Genomic DNA, 13,865 nt, shown 5'->3' with positions numbered 1-13,865 from the left:
TTAATTTCAGGCGGAGTTACAATGTTAGGCGGGTTTAACCCCCCCCTTGGCCTCAGAAACCACTGAACTGCATGTGCCAGTACGTGCCAAACAGTATGGAAGTCCTCAGTGCATGCCCCTGGACCATGGTGCACCATGCAGGCTTGCGAGTCAATCCAGCAGTCAAACAGTGTTAGCCGTATGTAAACGTCGAATATTTACGATTACGGTACACGTACGTCATCTCAGTCATGCGACAAGAACACTCGAAATCCTAGCAACCAGGGCAGGGGATGGAATTACGAGGGGGTTGTGATGGGACATTACGAGGGGTGGGCCCAATTCGCCCACAATCTCACAATATCACTGCCAGTTATGGGTCCTGCAGTTGAGTCCTGCCGTACGGTACCACGCCTTGTCCACATGCATGAGCTGTTGCATCATCTACCCCGCCCATCATTGCAACGTGACCGCATCCATACCATTAAGCTGTTTGGACTTTCAGCATCACAATGTTAAATTTAGCACTCATGTGACTTCATTACCGTGCATCGATTGGGGACCACCTACCCCTCTGCCCCCCACAGCAAGTACAAGCTCCGGAAGCGAAGCATCAGCCCCGCCGCACGCGGGCATAGCATGTTACCAGTTCTGCGCTTATCAGCAATTGAACCCACAAACACACCGGCGTTGTGCATCCCAAGCGTGCACCTTGAAAGCAAGGGGAATACCCTTGTTCTACATGGGCAACCAAGCGATTTCTGTCTGCCCATCAACGGTTTGAACACTTACCTAACATTGCCAGCCCAAGCAAAGCACCTGAGCTGCAGCAGCCTCATCACGCCCCCCCCCATCAACACTTGCCTCCCATCACACCAACCCCTGTATCACCCCACGGCCCCACCTGCCTCCCACCCCACCGCACCCCACCTCCTCCCTCCTGCTGTCACAGCCAGTTGAGCCTCATGTCCCTCCTACTGTCACAGCCAGTTAAGGCCCATGTCCCTCCCCTCATATCACAACCTGCCTCCTGCTCTCACAGCCAGTTAAGACCCCTGCCTCCCCTCCCCTCTCATCCCCTACCCTCTCATCCCCTCGTATCCCTGCCTCCTGCCCTCACAGCCAGTTGAGGCGGTGCGCCAGGTGTAGCGCCGTCAGCTTGATCAGCTCCATGCCGCCCAACTGCGCCGCCACGACGCCGATGTTCTGGGCGGGGCTGAGGCCAGTGGCCACAGAGTCGGGCAGCACCTGCGTACATGTGTGTGTGTGTGTGGGCGGGTGGATGGGTGGGTGGATGGATGTGGGTGGGAGTGTGTGGGGAGACGAATCGATGACAGGGGCAGACAGTCGACCGTGCACCCGGTCGTGCATCCATGCATGGTGCCCCCAGCCAGGCAATGAACTAACTACCCACCAGCCATCCAACAAAACCAGCACCCACTCCTGCTAATTCGCGCCCACCCTCCCTCCCTTCCTCCCGCACCTCGAGCCCGGGCACGGTGTCGCCTGTGGCGGGGTCCACGAAGCTGATCTTGGCGAACTCGGTGTCCAGCAGCGCCGAGAAGGCGTACGTGAAGTACGACAGCTTCTGGACCCACACGAAGTACACCGGCGTCTGCACGTGTGTGTGCGCGTGCAGTACGGCACAGGGGCGTGGGGCAAGTGCTTGTGTGTAAGGCGGGCGTGAGCGGCGGCGGTGAGAGCCAACTGTGTGTGTGTGTGTGTGTGTGGTGTTCCTTTCAAGCACACAGTACGCCATTCCATGTCTTGGGCGGCGCACGCGTGCCAGTGGGCCTTGCCCCCAACGAACCCAGCAATTCACCAGTCATCAACCCCAACCCCACCACCTTGACCAACCAACTCATATCATTCCAAGCCCCACAACTTCGCTCCCACCTTGACAGTGAGGAAGCCCGAGAAGGACAGCAGCACCAGCAGCACGAAGGTGAGCAGGATGATGGCGGAGGTGGGCGTGCGCGTCACCACCGCGCAGCAGGCGCCCAGGCCCTCAGAGATGATCTGTCCGCGTATACGTGGCGGCGGGAGGGGGGGTGTTGCCGTTCATGTGGAGAAGGGAGTGATCAAGTCACAAGTATGAAGTGTCGGCGTCAAGGGGGGGGGGCGGCGGGGCGGGTCCAATCCTAAGCTACCTCCCAATGTCCCGCGTGCACCCTTCACTGCCTCGCCCCCGCTCCCCCTCTCCTGCACAACCCCATGCCCCCTCACGCGCAGTCCCTCAATCCCGTTCCCGTTCCCGTCCCCTGCCGCTCCCATTTCCTCATCACTCCCGCACTCCTGAGTTCACTCCAACCCACGTTCCATGACCCCCAACAACCCCCCCTTACACACACATACACACAACACAACACACACAACACAACACACACACACACACAAACACACCACACACACATATACACACACACACACACACACACCACACCTGGAACATGCTGAGCACGGCGAAGAAGATAAAGAAGTTGGAGGCGGAAGGCTGCGTGCGTGTGTGGGTGTAAATGGGTGTGTGCATGGGGCCAGGAGCAGCAGTGTGTCAGTGGGAGAGCGGCAGTTGAAGCGAAACAGGACATCTTGTCTATCGCCGACAAACTAGATAGGCCACAGCCCAGCTGAAACGTATCTACAACCAAATCTGGCAAACTAGTCGTGTGATGCCGATAAATGGCAACATACTTGCAGCCCGCAAATACTCACGTAGAACCCCACGAAGAAGTACATAACGCACAGGAACAGCGCGCACTGCGCCATCTCGAAGGGCAGCAGCACAGCATACCTGTGTGTGTTTATTTACGGTTGTGTAATTTGGGGGGAGAGGGGTAGCCGTTAAAGGATGACGGAGTAATTGAATGACAGGTATGAAGCAGGGGGGAGGGGCGGCGGGGGCAGGCATGCATGGAAGGAGGAAGGGTAGAGGACGTGCGCGTGCGGTTCTGCGCAAGGCTGCATACAAGAGCTAGCGAGGGAGCCGCCGCCGCCACCACCTATCACTGCCGCCATCACTCAAATCAACTGCAAACACGGTCATCGCATGCAGCTGCACCGCCTGCCCATACGTACAGCTGCACCGTACTGCTGTACGGCACTACTCCGTACGCAGTCCGTACCCACCGGGCCAGGTAGTAGGTGTTGATGCCGTACAGCCTCTGGTCCAGCTCGCGTTTGAGCAGCAGGCGCTCCGAGGTCCAGTTGGTCACTGCGCGCGGACGTGGACACGAGGCATGGGGTTGAGTTTGGGGTGTTGACCGTGTTGAGATGGGATGATGTTTCTATTTACGGGAACTGAAACTGGCAAATGGCGCGCGGAGGATACGAAAGGAGCAGCAAGGATCGACCCATGGGTCCGCACGGCACAGCCGTGCCAAGCCAAGGTGTCGGCACACCCACCCGCTGTGTAGGAGGGCGTGAAGCACAGCACCGCGAACGAGAACCAGATGCAGGCCTGGCGGTTGAAGTCGCCCTCGCCCAGCACGTCGTTGAACTTGTAGTACCTGGGGGTTGGCATTGGGGGTGGAAAGGAGTGGAGTGGGGGTCAAGTGGCGTGGGGTGGAGGGTGGGGTGGGGTCAGGTGGAGGGTGGGTTTGCTTTGGGTCGATATGGCCCGAGGTGGTGGTGGTGGTGGTAGTGGCGGTGGTGGTGGTGTGTGGTGTGTGGTGTGATACAAGTAAGCGCGCGCCTTATTCTTCCGGGTGCATCTAGTTCGGTCGGTTGTGGATGTTGTGGTGGCGTGGGGAAATTCATTTCCATCCCAAGTAGACCAAGGGTTGGGTTTAAAGCGCAGGCGTACCTGGTTTACCGCACGCGAAGGCAGGCACATTTCTTCGACGCTGACAACAACACACACACACACGCGCGTACACATACACAAACACACGCACTCTTACATGAGGCCGATGAAGAGCGCCACGAACACATACTGCACCAACTCGCTGGCCAGCATGACGGGGCTGCGGATCCAGGTGCGCCACACCCGTGCCATCAGCACCGACACCTGCGTGCGTGTTTGTAGGGGTGTGTGTGTGTGTGTGCGTGTGTTGGTGCGTGTGTGTGTATTTGTGTGGATAGCAAAAGGGAGGGAAGAGCATGTGCTGTATGAGTAACGACATGAGTAATGTCGGCGGTGCTGTGTGAGGCGAGTGCCAGTTGCCATGAAAACAAGTAGTGGCAGTGTCCTCTGGGGACGAGTGCTGGCAGGGGGCAAGCCGCACGCAACCCCAACCCCAACCCCAACCCCAACCCCGCCACCTACCCCGACCCCGAGCACCCCGACCCCAACCCCAACACCACCTCTCACCTGGAACCAGGTGGGCACCAGGGGCGCCGCCGGCTCCGACCCGCCCCCCGCCGCCACCTCCACCACCGCCCCCGCATCCACATCCAGCGCCATCGCCCCCGCCGGCACGCCGAACTCGGCAGTAGCAGCACCCGCAGCAGCAGCGCCCGCAGCATTAGCACCCGCCGCGGCCGCCGCGGCAGTAGCCGCGACCTTCGTCGCCGCCAATGCGCTGCCGCCGCCGTCAAGGCCGCCAGCGCTGGAGTAGGTGCTCCAGCCGCCGCCGGCAGTAGCAGCCAGGCCCAGCTGCGCGGCTGTAGCACGGCCCTCGTCCGCCGCCGCCGCCAGCAGCGCGGGCCGCAGCTTGGCGTAGGCTGTAGCAAGTGTGTCGGCTGCAGCCTCGTCTCGTGTGATGACAGACATGAAGTAGTCGGTGGGGTTCTTGTAGGCGGGGCAGCTGTTGATAGCAGGGGCGTGGGCATGTGCGCGTGTTGGCAAAAACACAAGGGGCGGGCGCTGGTGTGTTGGTGTGTGTCATTGAGCAACCATGTGTGCGCGTTCCCTGCGCACAAGCACGCCCTTACCACTGCACGTCCCTTCTATGCCACCAGCCTTCAGGCCGCCGACCCGCCATCCACCCCCATGCCCACGCCTCCCCGCCCCCACCCCTTCCCCCTTTCCCCCCACCCACCTGTACCCCGCCCCCGCGAAGAAGTCTACTGCGCCGCTCCACAGCCCGCCGTACATGGTGCGGCCGCCCGCCAGCAACAGGAAGTCGTGGAAGCAATCGGTGATGTCGGAGTTGGGCTGGTGGATGGTGCACACCTGTGGGGGGAGCGTGTGTTTGCGTGTGTGTGTGTGTGTGTAAACTCGTCAAGTTATTCATCATCACCACTAACACTAAACCAGATACGCCAGCAGAGGCAGGGGCAAATCAGCACACCGCCCTTCCCCTCCCTCCCGGACGGCCGCTCATGTGGTAACGACTTCATCTGCAGTCTTCAGTGCATCCTGTACCGCTTTTCCAAACATCCTTGCAACCCTCCCCCGCAAACTTCCCAACGGGCACCCCCCCACACACACACTGTCTACTTCGCTACACTTCTCTTTACCAATCCTTGCAACCCCCCAACCCCCCCCCTACACACATACACGCCCCCCCCACACACGCCCGCCCTGCCTCACTCACCACCGTCCGGCCCTTCTGCGCCAGCCGCACCAGGCTGTTCATCACACCCGCCGCCATCTCGCTATCCAGGCCGCTGCTGGGCTCATCCAGGAACAACACGCGCGGATCCTGCGGGCGAGTGCATCAGCAAGAGAAAGAGGAGAGGAGCAGACAGAGTGAGAGGAACACGAGGGGATAGAGAGGATCGGGAGAGGATAGAAGCGAGCACAAGGGGAGCTGAAATGCATGGCAGTGTGTGAAACAAAACAAACGCGGTCCAGGGCAACGCATGACATGCGCGTGCGCCTCTGGCCCGCCCATACATGCGCGGCGTCTAATTTAACAACTAACACACTGCGGTTCTCACGAAACACAACGATAGTGCAGAGTGCAGTGATGCATTTGAGACTTCACTTGCAACGTCAACCACGCTCCCACTGCTCTTATCACCCACCACCACTCGCCCTTCCATCACCCGTGCACCCACCCCGGGTTGATCAAACTGCTTTCCTACTTAAAGCGAGAGAGCACCCACCTTGACCAGCTCTATGCCCACACTGACTCGGCGCTTCTGGCCGCCGCTGATGCCCTTGAGCCCAATGGTCTCGTCACCAATAAGCGTGTCCGCACACGTGGTCAGGTCCTGATGGTGGGCGGCAGTAGCAGCAGCAGCCGTGGTGGCAGTAGCAGCAGCGGTGTTGGCAGTAGCAGTGGGTTGGTGGTTGGTGAAAATGGCAATGGTGGAAGGGACGAGCCGTGAGCAAGAGCGACCTTCCTTGCGGCATCCCGGCCCCCCATTGCCAGCTCCCCATGCATGTGGCACGTACGGACACAGCGGGCACGGTGACACGAAACCCGACGGCACGCCCCGGCACCCACCAGCTCCTTCAACGTCGCCTCCACCAGCTCCCGCTTCTCCGCGGCGCTCATGCCCCGGTACGGCAGCTTCAGCAGCGCTGCCGTGTGCACCACCTCCCGAACCTGGTGGGGGGGAAGGGGTGGCGGCAGGAGGGGATGGCCGTGGAAGGGAATGTGGGGTGGGAGATGATGGGAGAACTTGGATGAGGGATGGGGATAGATCATAGAACGAAGGGCTCGCCGGGGCAGGCGGCCGGCGGTGCACATATGCGTGGCAGAGAGCGTGGGGGAGGAGTGCCGTAGTTATTTGAGAACCCAAAGCAAGCCGGCTGAGAGCGTGGGTGTGGGTTCGCTACAGCCAATGAAATTTCTAGCACCCACCCACCCACCCACCCACCCACCCATCTCCCCCACCCACCCACCCACCCACCCACCCACCCACCCACCCATCCCCCGCCGTTCGCTACACTTCTCTGTACCAATACTTGCAACCCCCCCCCCCCGCCCCCCCCCCCACACACACCGTGGCGCTGGACAGCAGCACGTCCTTCTGCTGCACGTAGCAGCTGATGCCGGCGAACTGGCGCCCCGAGCGCGGCGCGCCGTCCACCGTGATGCGGCCGGCAAGGCTGGCGCCGCGGCTGCTGGTGTTGCAGGCCAACACGTCCAGCTGCAGGGGGCGGCGGTGTGTATGTAAGTGTGCGTGTGTGTGTGTGTGTGTGTGTGTGTGTGTGCTTGTGTGTGTGTTCGTGTGTGCGTGTGTGCGTGTGTGTATGTGTGTGTGTGTGTGGTTGTGTGTGTTGCATTTCAGAACCCAAAGCAAGCCGATCATAGGGGGAAAGCATGTGTGTGTCGGGGAAAGGGATAGAGGTGTGGCGTGGTAGAGGTGCGGGGCAAGGGGGGTGGGTCATCGCGGGGTAGAGGAGGGGTCGTAGAGGGCAAATAATTGTCCTTGTTGGCGCGGCGCAGCCAGCTGGCGCCCTGAAGCCACGCCTTCACCGCCTTCGCGTCTAGGGCAGCCAGCTGGTGGCTGTAAGTGCGTAGAGACATGCTAGTACACGCCGGGGGCGCAGGCAGCAACCCTAAGTAGAAACGCCCCGTGGGCTGCGATCGAATAGTGTTGACTGCTTGGAGAGAGCGATGTAGTGGTGGTGGTGGGGTGGGTGCATGGATGGAAGTCAGTTTCCGCCCGCGCTTCGGCCTATGCCACATGCGTGTGAGGCTTTCTCTCTAAGTCCCTCTCGCACTCTCACTCTCTTGCGCTTCTCTCACCAATGTGCTCTTGCCCGCGCCCGACGGACCCATGATGGCGAGTAGCCGCCCCGGCTGCGCCATGCCGTACATATTGGAGATGATGGTTTTCTGCTGCTTTGTGACTTGGTCGGTCACCTGTGTGTGTCACCGAAGGGTTTGTGGGTAGTTGGATGTGTGGATGCGTGTAAGGTGTCGGGATTGAGAAAGGTAGGGGCGATGGTGGGCTGGTTCACAGGTTGGTCAGCCGGCGTTCCCGGAGGCGGCGGTTGGGGATGAGGCGAGGGTGCAGCTACGCGGGACTGCCTCCACCCTTTTCCCCACACCCGGTCTGCCTGACTGGCCCGTGGCGCTTGGCGGCCGATGGCTAATCGCAAGATACAGAGAACTCGTTGCGCAAACGATCAGAGCCGGGGAGCCGATAGCGCAAGACGCACCGTGTATGAGACATCGTGCCATTCGATGAGCGCGCCCTGCTTTCGCCGGGCAAGGCCACCCGCAGACATGACCGTCATCGGTGTAGAAAGAAGATTTTGACGTCGAGAGGCGGATGGAGAGCGAAGGTCTGCTCCTCCAGCGGGTGTGGTAGCAGTCTCTACTGTCAGTGGTGGCGGTCGCGGGTGCGTGGCCGCACTGGTTTGTGGTGGCTGCCCTTGCGACGCGCTCATCTTTATAGCAAAGATGAGAAACTAACACTTTGAAAATCGGTAACCCGCTGAGAAGAAACCCGCCCGAAGGTAAAACCTGTCAGCAGTCAGCGCCAATTTCGATTATTATCAAACCCACTGCCCTGGGCCGCCCCATTCGTTGAAAGAATACACATGTGTTCACACAACACATTTTCACTAGAAATATTATAGGCGCGTCCGCTTCGGTGGTTCCAGCGACTCGTCAGTCATGGAGTGAGCGTCATCCCCATCGTGGCACCATCGCTGTTTCAACGGCGACGTGCATAAAGGCATTCAAATTCCATAGTATCATAGACCGTCGCACAGCTCCAGTGGACCTGGTCCGTGGGTCAAAACCCTGCCACCCCTGCCACAGAGCCACAGCTGCCCCTGATTTCGCTCCCGTATGCTCATTTTGAGGGGCCGTCGCTCAGTCTGGGCGGCATGCAGTGCAAGATACAGAAGCCTGAGTGTTTCTGTGTGCGTGCGTGCGAGCTTGTCAGGGCTTGGGCTTGGTAGCCTTTACAACCTGCGCGATCTACTCCCGCCCACACATACAGCTGCCCCTAATTCCGCCGAACTCCTTATTATCCCTTTCTAGCCTGTGAGTGTGAGGCTCCTCTCTTAAGAAGCGTGGCGCCGCATTAGCGACATGAGCCCCGTCCCTACCGCGCCCCAGCCGTCCGCGAACCCGCCGCCGCCACCGCCAGCTCCCCAAGCGACCGCAGCCGCAATGTCTCCAACGTTCAAGTGGTGGTGATTCTGGTGATGGTGGTGGTGATGGTGGGGCAGCGCCGGCCGCCGGCCCAGCACAGCGCACGCCTACACAAACACATGCAGCACGGACGTTTGCGGCAAAAATGCATACATGCATATGAAGCAAAGGCCAGATCTGCAGCCTGCAGGGCACTGCTATAGGCGCCTCGGCGCACCAAGACATGCAACACAGCGCTAGGCAGGAGCGCAGCCGCAGGAGGAGTGCGACTGTGCGGCGGCAGGCCTGCGCGCTGTGCGGCAGCTAGCCGCGTATACCTGTCGGCAAGCAAGGGTCGGCACCACACCAAGGGCTGCCAGGAACAACACTGCCACAATGCCACAACTGCACAGAGTAGTCCCTCCTGCCCCCTGCCAAGATTGCATTGGTTACACGAGGGACCTGCATGCCAAGAGGCCCGCCCAAGATTCCCAGCTCTGGCTCACGGCTCACCCGCTTCCCGAGCTCGCAGCCGCACTCAGGGCAGGTGTGTGTCGCGTCCTTGCAGGTGTCCCAGGCGAAGGGCAGCAGGCAGCACCCCAGCACGCAGCCTGCCAGCGCTAGGCCGCCCGCCGCGGTCCACGTGCCCATGCCTGCAGCATGGGGGCGGCATGAGGGAGAGGATAGGAGAGGATGCATGCCTTATCATGCCCCTCTGTAACATCCGCATTCTTATCATGCATGATTGCATGATAGCCTGACAGGTTTGAGCTGGTGAGACACTGAGTGACTTCGAGCATCCGAGCCATCAGGACTAGGTTCACGCAACAGGTGCAAGCTCCGGCGCAAAGGGCGTGGCGTCAGACCGTCGGAAAGCAGGGGAACCCCTGTCGGTAAGCAAGGCCGTAAGTCGGTCGTACGCTCCCTGCCGCTTGCGTTCGGGCTACTTAGCTTCGCCCGGTCCCGAGAGCAAGGTGCACACACCATGCTGGCGCGAAGGGTGCCCCTTGACGCCGCACTGCTATCCCAAGCGACCCAGCCTCACCCGCTTCCCGTGTCACGAGCGTCACAACCCGCCCTCGGCAGCGCGGACAGTCCGCTGGCACCGGGTGCGTGGGCCAGGCAGCCGAGGATGGCTGGCGAAGAGGCTCATACGCAAGCTGCCAAGACGAGCTCTCCCTCGAGGAGAGTATCTGTTTGCGGTCGCGAAGGCGTTGCCGGCAGTGTCAGCGTGTGCCATCATGGGCGAAAGTGGCCCTTCAGCCCAGCTTGTGCAAACTCACCCGAGGCGGTGCATATGGCCTAGTTACAGAGTCCATTGAGCTTCCGCCAGCTTGATCGCTACCGAGGACTGGGACTTCAGGGGTCATTCGTGCTGCGAAGCAAGTTAACTTTTAATCTAATCCGGAACACTGTGCTGAAATACAAGGCGTAACGTGCAAAAGTTGTAACAATGCGTGCATCGGTCTCGCGTTTTGCGACTGGTCAGCACAAGTGCCCGTGCCAACTGCTGTGTCGCGAAGGTTGCGAGCAACTCGAGTCCGAGCGATGCCAAGCTGGGCTTCCCGTCCTCGTCCCGTCACCCATCCCTCTGTCACCCATCGGAATGATCACGCGCGCGTATGCACAAACAGATCACAAGTCCCGCAAGTCCTGTCTTCATGCTTCCACGATGTTCAAGCAGTAACTCAAATCAGCGTTAAGCTTTCATCAACCGGCTGCCTCCAACTGATATCTTCCAGCATTGCCGAAGTCGCAACGCCATCCACGCACTGTACACGTTCAGTGCCCTTGCACCCACCCTTTCGGGTGCCGCTGCTGCCTTCGCAAGCCACCTTCAACCCGGCCCTCTCGCCAGCTACACATACTGCAGCGCCTCGCGCACACCTCCGCCAGCGCCTGCGGTTGCGCCGCGCGAGGACGCGGCCCCGCCGCCCGACGCCGCCACTGTTGCCCCGCCCCTTCCGACTCCGGCTGCATGCCCTGCTCCCGCGCCTGCCTTTGCTCCTCCTCCTCCTCCTGCTCCTCCCGTCACCGCCTGGACCTTCTTAAGCTCCGCCTCGAAATGCTTCCTGCAATGTTAGTCGTGTCGGGGTTGCAACGTTGCGTCAGCATTTCCGATACCCCCCCCCCCCCCAAAACGAGCGACCAATTTTTAGTGAACAAGCCCGCGTCGTTACCGGGAACGTGGCTTGGAGGTAAGGGGGGAGGGTTGTAGATACCAGCCCAAACTGAAAAGAACCATATGCATCAGAGCGAGGAGGAGAGCGCGGCCTGTGCTTTGACAACGCAGTGGCACTCGACAAGGACGCCCAGGGATGCCCAGGGATGCCTACAGACACTGTAGCCCGCGGCCGCAACCTTGCGCCGCGAGTGCCCCGGTACGCGCCTCGTGTCCCGCCGGTCCCTTAGCCTGACCCGTGTCCCTCCATGTCCCGGCCCTAACCTCCGCTTCTCTCCACCCACGTCCCCGCCTCACCTCCGCTCCTTCTCCGCTCCCTCTCCACCCACCTCCCCGCTCTCACCTCCGCTCCTTCTCCGCGTTGATCTCCGCCTCCAGCCGAGCCACCCGGTCGTTCCACCTGACCAGCTCCGACTGGCTCATGCTCTGGGCGTAGCGGTCAGTGATCTGCGCGCGCGCAAGCAGTGTGGAGGTGAGAGCGTCATTGAATGGGACGAAGGAGTGGAGTGGAGGCAGTGCAGGCAGCACAGTCGTGTTCGTGCCCGCCAGGCCCACCTTAGCTCTCAATGCCTGATGCGCCAATGTCCCCGCCAGGGGAGACCCCTCCCCTGGTCCCCGCCAAGCACCAGCCCCGCTCCAGTCCCCCACATCCCACGCCAGCGCTCGCTCCCTCCCAATCCAGTGGCCACTCGCGCCTCAAAACCGCACAGCAACAGCCGCCGCCTCTGATGCCGCCGTCGCCGCCACGGCGCTACCCATAACACAGCCGCCCCTCCCATAAACACCCCCCACCCAAGGCCCCCCACGCACCGCGGTGAGCGGGTAGGATGCGTCCGTGATGGGCTTCCGCCACCAGGATGCATTCGTGCCCGTTTCAGACGGCGCCCCGCGCCGCACCCCCGCCGGGCCCTTTGCATCCAAGCCGCCGCCGCCGCCGCCTCCGTCGCCGCCGTGTCGCCCCGGCGCCGTCAGCAGCGCCGGCGCCGCCGTCACGGCTGGCACACGCGCCTCCGAGCGTGTGTGCCCCGCCGCCGCCCCTGCAAGGCGCATGATGCGAGTGCCAGAGCGTGGCCGATGCGAGGTTCAGCGCGCTGGTAGTGGAAGGACAGGGCAGCTGTGTATCGATGCCAGCATAACGGCAGCCGTTCCTGCCCAACAGCCACCTCAAGCACTTGACACGCTTTAACAGCCAGGTGCAAAGACGACACTGCCCCGCTGCACCCCATGCACCTTTGCCCCGGCGCCGAGCGGTGTAGCGGCTGCGCACCTGATGAGTGATGGTGTTGGTGTTGATGTTGGTGTTGGTTGTGGCCGTTGTGGCTGTGTTGGTGGTGTTGGTGCAGGTCGCGTGGCGCCGAGATAGCCCGACCCGCCGCGCCTCCCCCGGATGCACCAGGCGAGCCGTAAGCCAGGTTCAGCTGCCTGTGCATTTGCACCGCTGCTGCGGCGGCGTTGGCGTTGGCGGCGGCGGTGCGGACCACAGTGGGACGAGGCGGGAGCGCGGGCGAGCCGCCGCCGCCGCTGGGGCCCCGCTGCGCAGGTATCGTGTAGCTGCCGCCGCTGCCGCCACCCGTCAGGTGTTGTTGTTGTTGCTGTGGGGAGCCCGAGCTGCCGAGTTGTTGTTGTTGCTGTTTGCGAGCCTGCGTCATGACGACCTGTGCAGCAGCAACCCCAACAACAGACACGTGCATCAGGACTGGCCGCTGTCGGCTCCAGAGCTGTCCCAACGTTCTAATAAGGTCGCTATTCGCTGGCAATGAGTCGTCGGCACCATGGAACCAAGCATCCCATACACGTGGCCCAATGGCAACAACAGGAGTTCGGAACGCAGGCGCGTTGAGCTCCTCTTTTCTCCGGCTGTCCTACCCTCTCCTCTCCTCTGCTCTCACCTGCGCCTGGGGCCTGCCCATTGTGTAGTCGAGGTCCCGCCGGGTGGCGTTTGCCGCCGCCGCCGCCGCCGCCGCCGCCGCCGCCACCGGCGCCAGCGAGCGGGTAGTTCCGCGGGGCAGCAACACCTCTGTGGCCGCGCGCCTGGGGTGCAGAGGCACAGTGCATCCGGCGACAATGCGGGATGAGAACTCGGGGCCGCATACAGCGCTGATGTTTGGGAATGGGGGCCATGCGACACCGGTGGTGCGCCGGGCTCGCTCAGTTGCATGGCACGCGGCGGTCTCCCCTAGACCTGGTCATTCCACCCTGTTATAAAGGTGACCCCTGATCGGCATGAAGCCGGTCATTCAGCACCGCGGTGCGCGCAGGAGTTTGTTGTAGGGCCTTCAGGGTCGGAGCGGCAACGACTCACCGCCCGTCGGCCCGCCCTGTGGAGATGGAACGTGGCAACGCGCCCGCCGGCGCGCCTGCTGGTGCCGCTTTCCTGACTGTCTGCTCGATGGTACGAAGCGAGTCGTGAAGGTATTTGGCCAACAGCGCTTCGCCCTGCAGAATGTGTATTTGCCGTTTCAGCAAGAAACTCCTCGCGCCGCTGCACTCCAAGCTGGATGACTACGAGCAAAATACCTGTGATGTTGTCATCTTGCCAGTCTGGTGTTACCCCACCGCCGTGAACCCCAGCCTTCGATGAGTTCTGTTTTGCGCGCCTGGCGCTTTTCCACAGCTGATGCAAGTGTAAAGAAGTAGTAGTATACGCTCTTATTTGATAGCAAACACGACTTTAATTGCAGACAGCAGCGCTGCAAAGTTTGGTTCAGTAGTAACTGCCCCGCGCCTTGTCGAGCCTTGATTCAAAGCAATTGTATTCGGTTACAGTACCACGCATT

General features: G+C 61.3%; 3 protein-coding genes across 3 annotated transcripts; all 3 read right to left on the bottom strand.

Moving 5' to 3' along the window:
• Nucleotides 1–4: 4 nt before the first annotated feature.
• Nucleotides 5–8,363, bottom strand: CHLRE_04g220850v5 (uncharacterized protein). The gene is made up of 16 exons (XM_043061898.1): nucleotides 7,982–8,363; nucleotides 7,566–7,682; nucleotides 6,817–6,963; nucleotides 6,315–6,416; nucleotides 5,971–6,078; nucleotides 5,457–5,564; nucleotides 4,959–5,092; nucleotides 4,289–4,724; nucleotides 3,879–3,985; nucleotides 3,382–3,485; nucleotides 3,106–3,190; nucleotides 2,692–2,770; nucleotides 2,423–2,473; nucleotides 1,876–1,998; nucleotides 1,463–1,594; nucleotides 5–1,227 (listed from the first exon to the last, which is right to left on the bottom strand). Exons 1-16 carry the CDS (start codon nucleotides 8,048–8,050, stop codon nucleotides 1,096–1,098), a joined length of 2,034 nt encoding a protein of 677 aa, XP_042925250.1. The 5' UTR covers nucleotides 8,051–8,363; the 3' UTR covers nucleotides 5–1,095.
• A 359-nt stretch (nucleotides 8,364–8,722) lies between these two features.
• Nucleotides 8,723–10,293, bottom strand: CHLRE_04g220825v5 (uncharacterized protein). The gene is made up of 4 exons (XM_043061897.1): nucleotides 10,190–10,293; nucleotides 9,952–10,099; nucleotides 9,420–9,559; nucleotides 8,723–9,034 (listed from the first exon to the last, which is right to left on the bottom strand). The coding sequence occupies exons 1-4, from the start codon at nucleotides 10,223–10,225 to the stop codon at nucleotides 8,837–8,839; spliced, it is 522 nt and encodes a 173-aa protein (XP_042925249.1). The 5' UTR covers nucleotides 10,226–10,293; the 3' UTR covers nucleotides 8,723–8,836.
• Nucleotides 10,294–10,341: 48 nt separating this feature from the next.
• On the bottom strand, nucleotides 10,342–13,852 carry CHLRE_04g220800v5 (uncharacterized protein). Its single transcript, XM_043061896.1, has 7 exons — nucleotides 13,606–13,852; nucleotides 13,391–13,524; nucleotides 12,978–13,119; nucleotides 12,356–12,743; nucleotides 11,899–12,125; nucleotides 11,432–11,535; nucleotides 10,342–10,978 (listed from the first exon to the last, which is right to left on the bottom strand). Exons 1-7 carry the CDS (start codon nucleotides 13,618–13,620, stop codon nucleotides 10,765–10,767), a joined length of 1,224 nt encoding a protein of 407 aa, XP_042925248.1. The 5' UTR covers nucleotides 13,621–13,852; the 3' UTR covers nucleotides 10,342–10,764.
• Between the last annotated feature and the right edge of the window lie 13 nt (nucleotides 13,853–13,865).

The sequence above is a fragment of the Chlamydomonas reinhardtii genome, chromosome 4 (assembly GCF_000002595.2).
Source record: "Chlamydomonas reinhardtii strain CC-503 cw92 mt+ chromosome 4, whole genome shotgun sequence".
Taxonomy (NCBI): Eukaryota; Viridiplantae; Chlorophyta; class Chlorophyceae; order Chlamydomonadales; family Chlamydomonadaceae; genus Chlamydomonas; species Chlamydomonas reinhardtii.
The sequence above is the reverse complement of the archived record's forward strand: the minus strand, read 5'-3'. Positions and strand labels throughout refer to the sequence as shown.

What these genes read in the sequence shown, in the direction of transcription:
- CHLRE_04g220850v5 (XM_043061898.1), bottom strand. Translation starts at nt 8,050, where the DNA reads ATGTCTGCGGGTGGCCTTGCCCGGCGAAAGCAGGGCGCGCTCATCGAA. An exon ending in GCGCGGGCAAGAGCACATTG is followed by an intron (nt 6,964 to 7,565) that starts GTGAGAGAAGCG and finishes CGCCCCCTGCAG; the next exon opens with CTGGACGTGTTGGCCTGCAA. An exon ending in CGGGCTTCCTCACTGTCAAG is followed by an intron (nt 1,595 to 1,875) that starts GTGGGAGCGAAG and finishes ACACACGTGCAG; the next exon opens with ACGCCGGTGTACTTCGTGTG.
- CHLRE_04g220825v5 (XM_043061897.1), bottom strand. Translation starts at nt 10,225, where the DNA reads ATGGACTCTGTAACTAGGCCATATGCACCGCCTCGG. An exon ending in GGCCATATGCACCGCCTCGG is followed by an intron (nt 10,100 to 10,189) that starts GTGAGTTTGCAC and finishes GACCGCAAACAG; the next exon opens with ATACTCTCCTCGAGGGAGAG. An exon ending in GCTGCGAGCTCGGGAAGCGG is followed by an intron (nt 9,035 to 9,419) that starts GTGAGCCGTGAG and finishes GTGTTTGTGTAG; the next exon opens with GCGTGCGCTGTGCTGGGCCG.
- CHLRE_04g220800v5 (XM_043061896.1), bottom strand. An exon ending in ACAGGGCGGGCCGACGGGCG is followed by an intron (nt 13,120 to 13,390) that starts GTGAGTCGTTGC and finishes TCTGCACCCCAG; the next exon opens with GCGCGCGGCCACAGAGGTGT. An exon ending in TGGGCAGGCCCCAGGCGCAG is followed by an intron (nt 12,744 to 12,977) that starts GTGAGAGCAGAG and finishes GCTGCTGCACAG; the next exon opens with GTCGTCATGACGCAGGCTCG.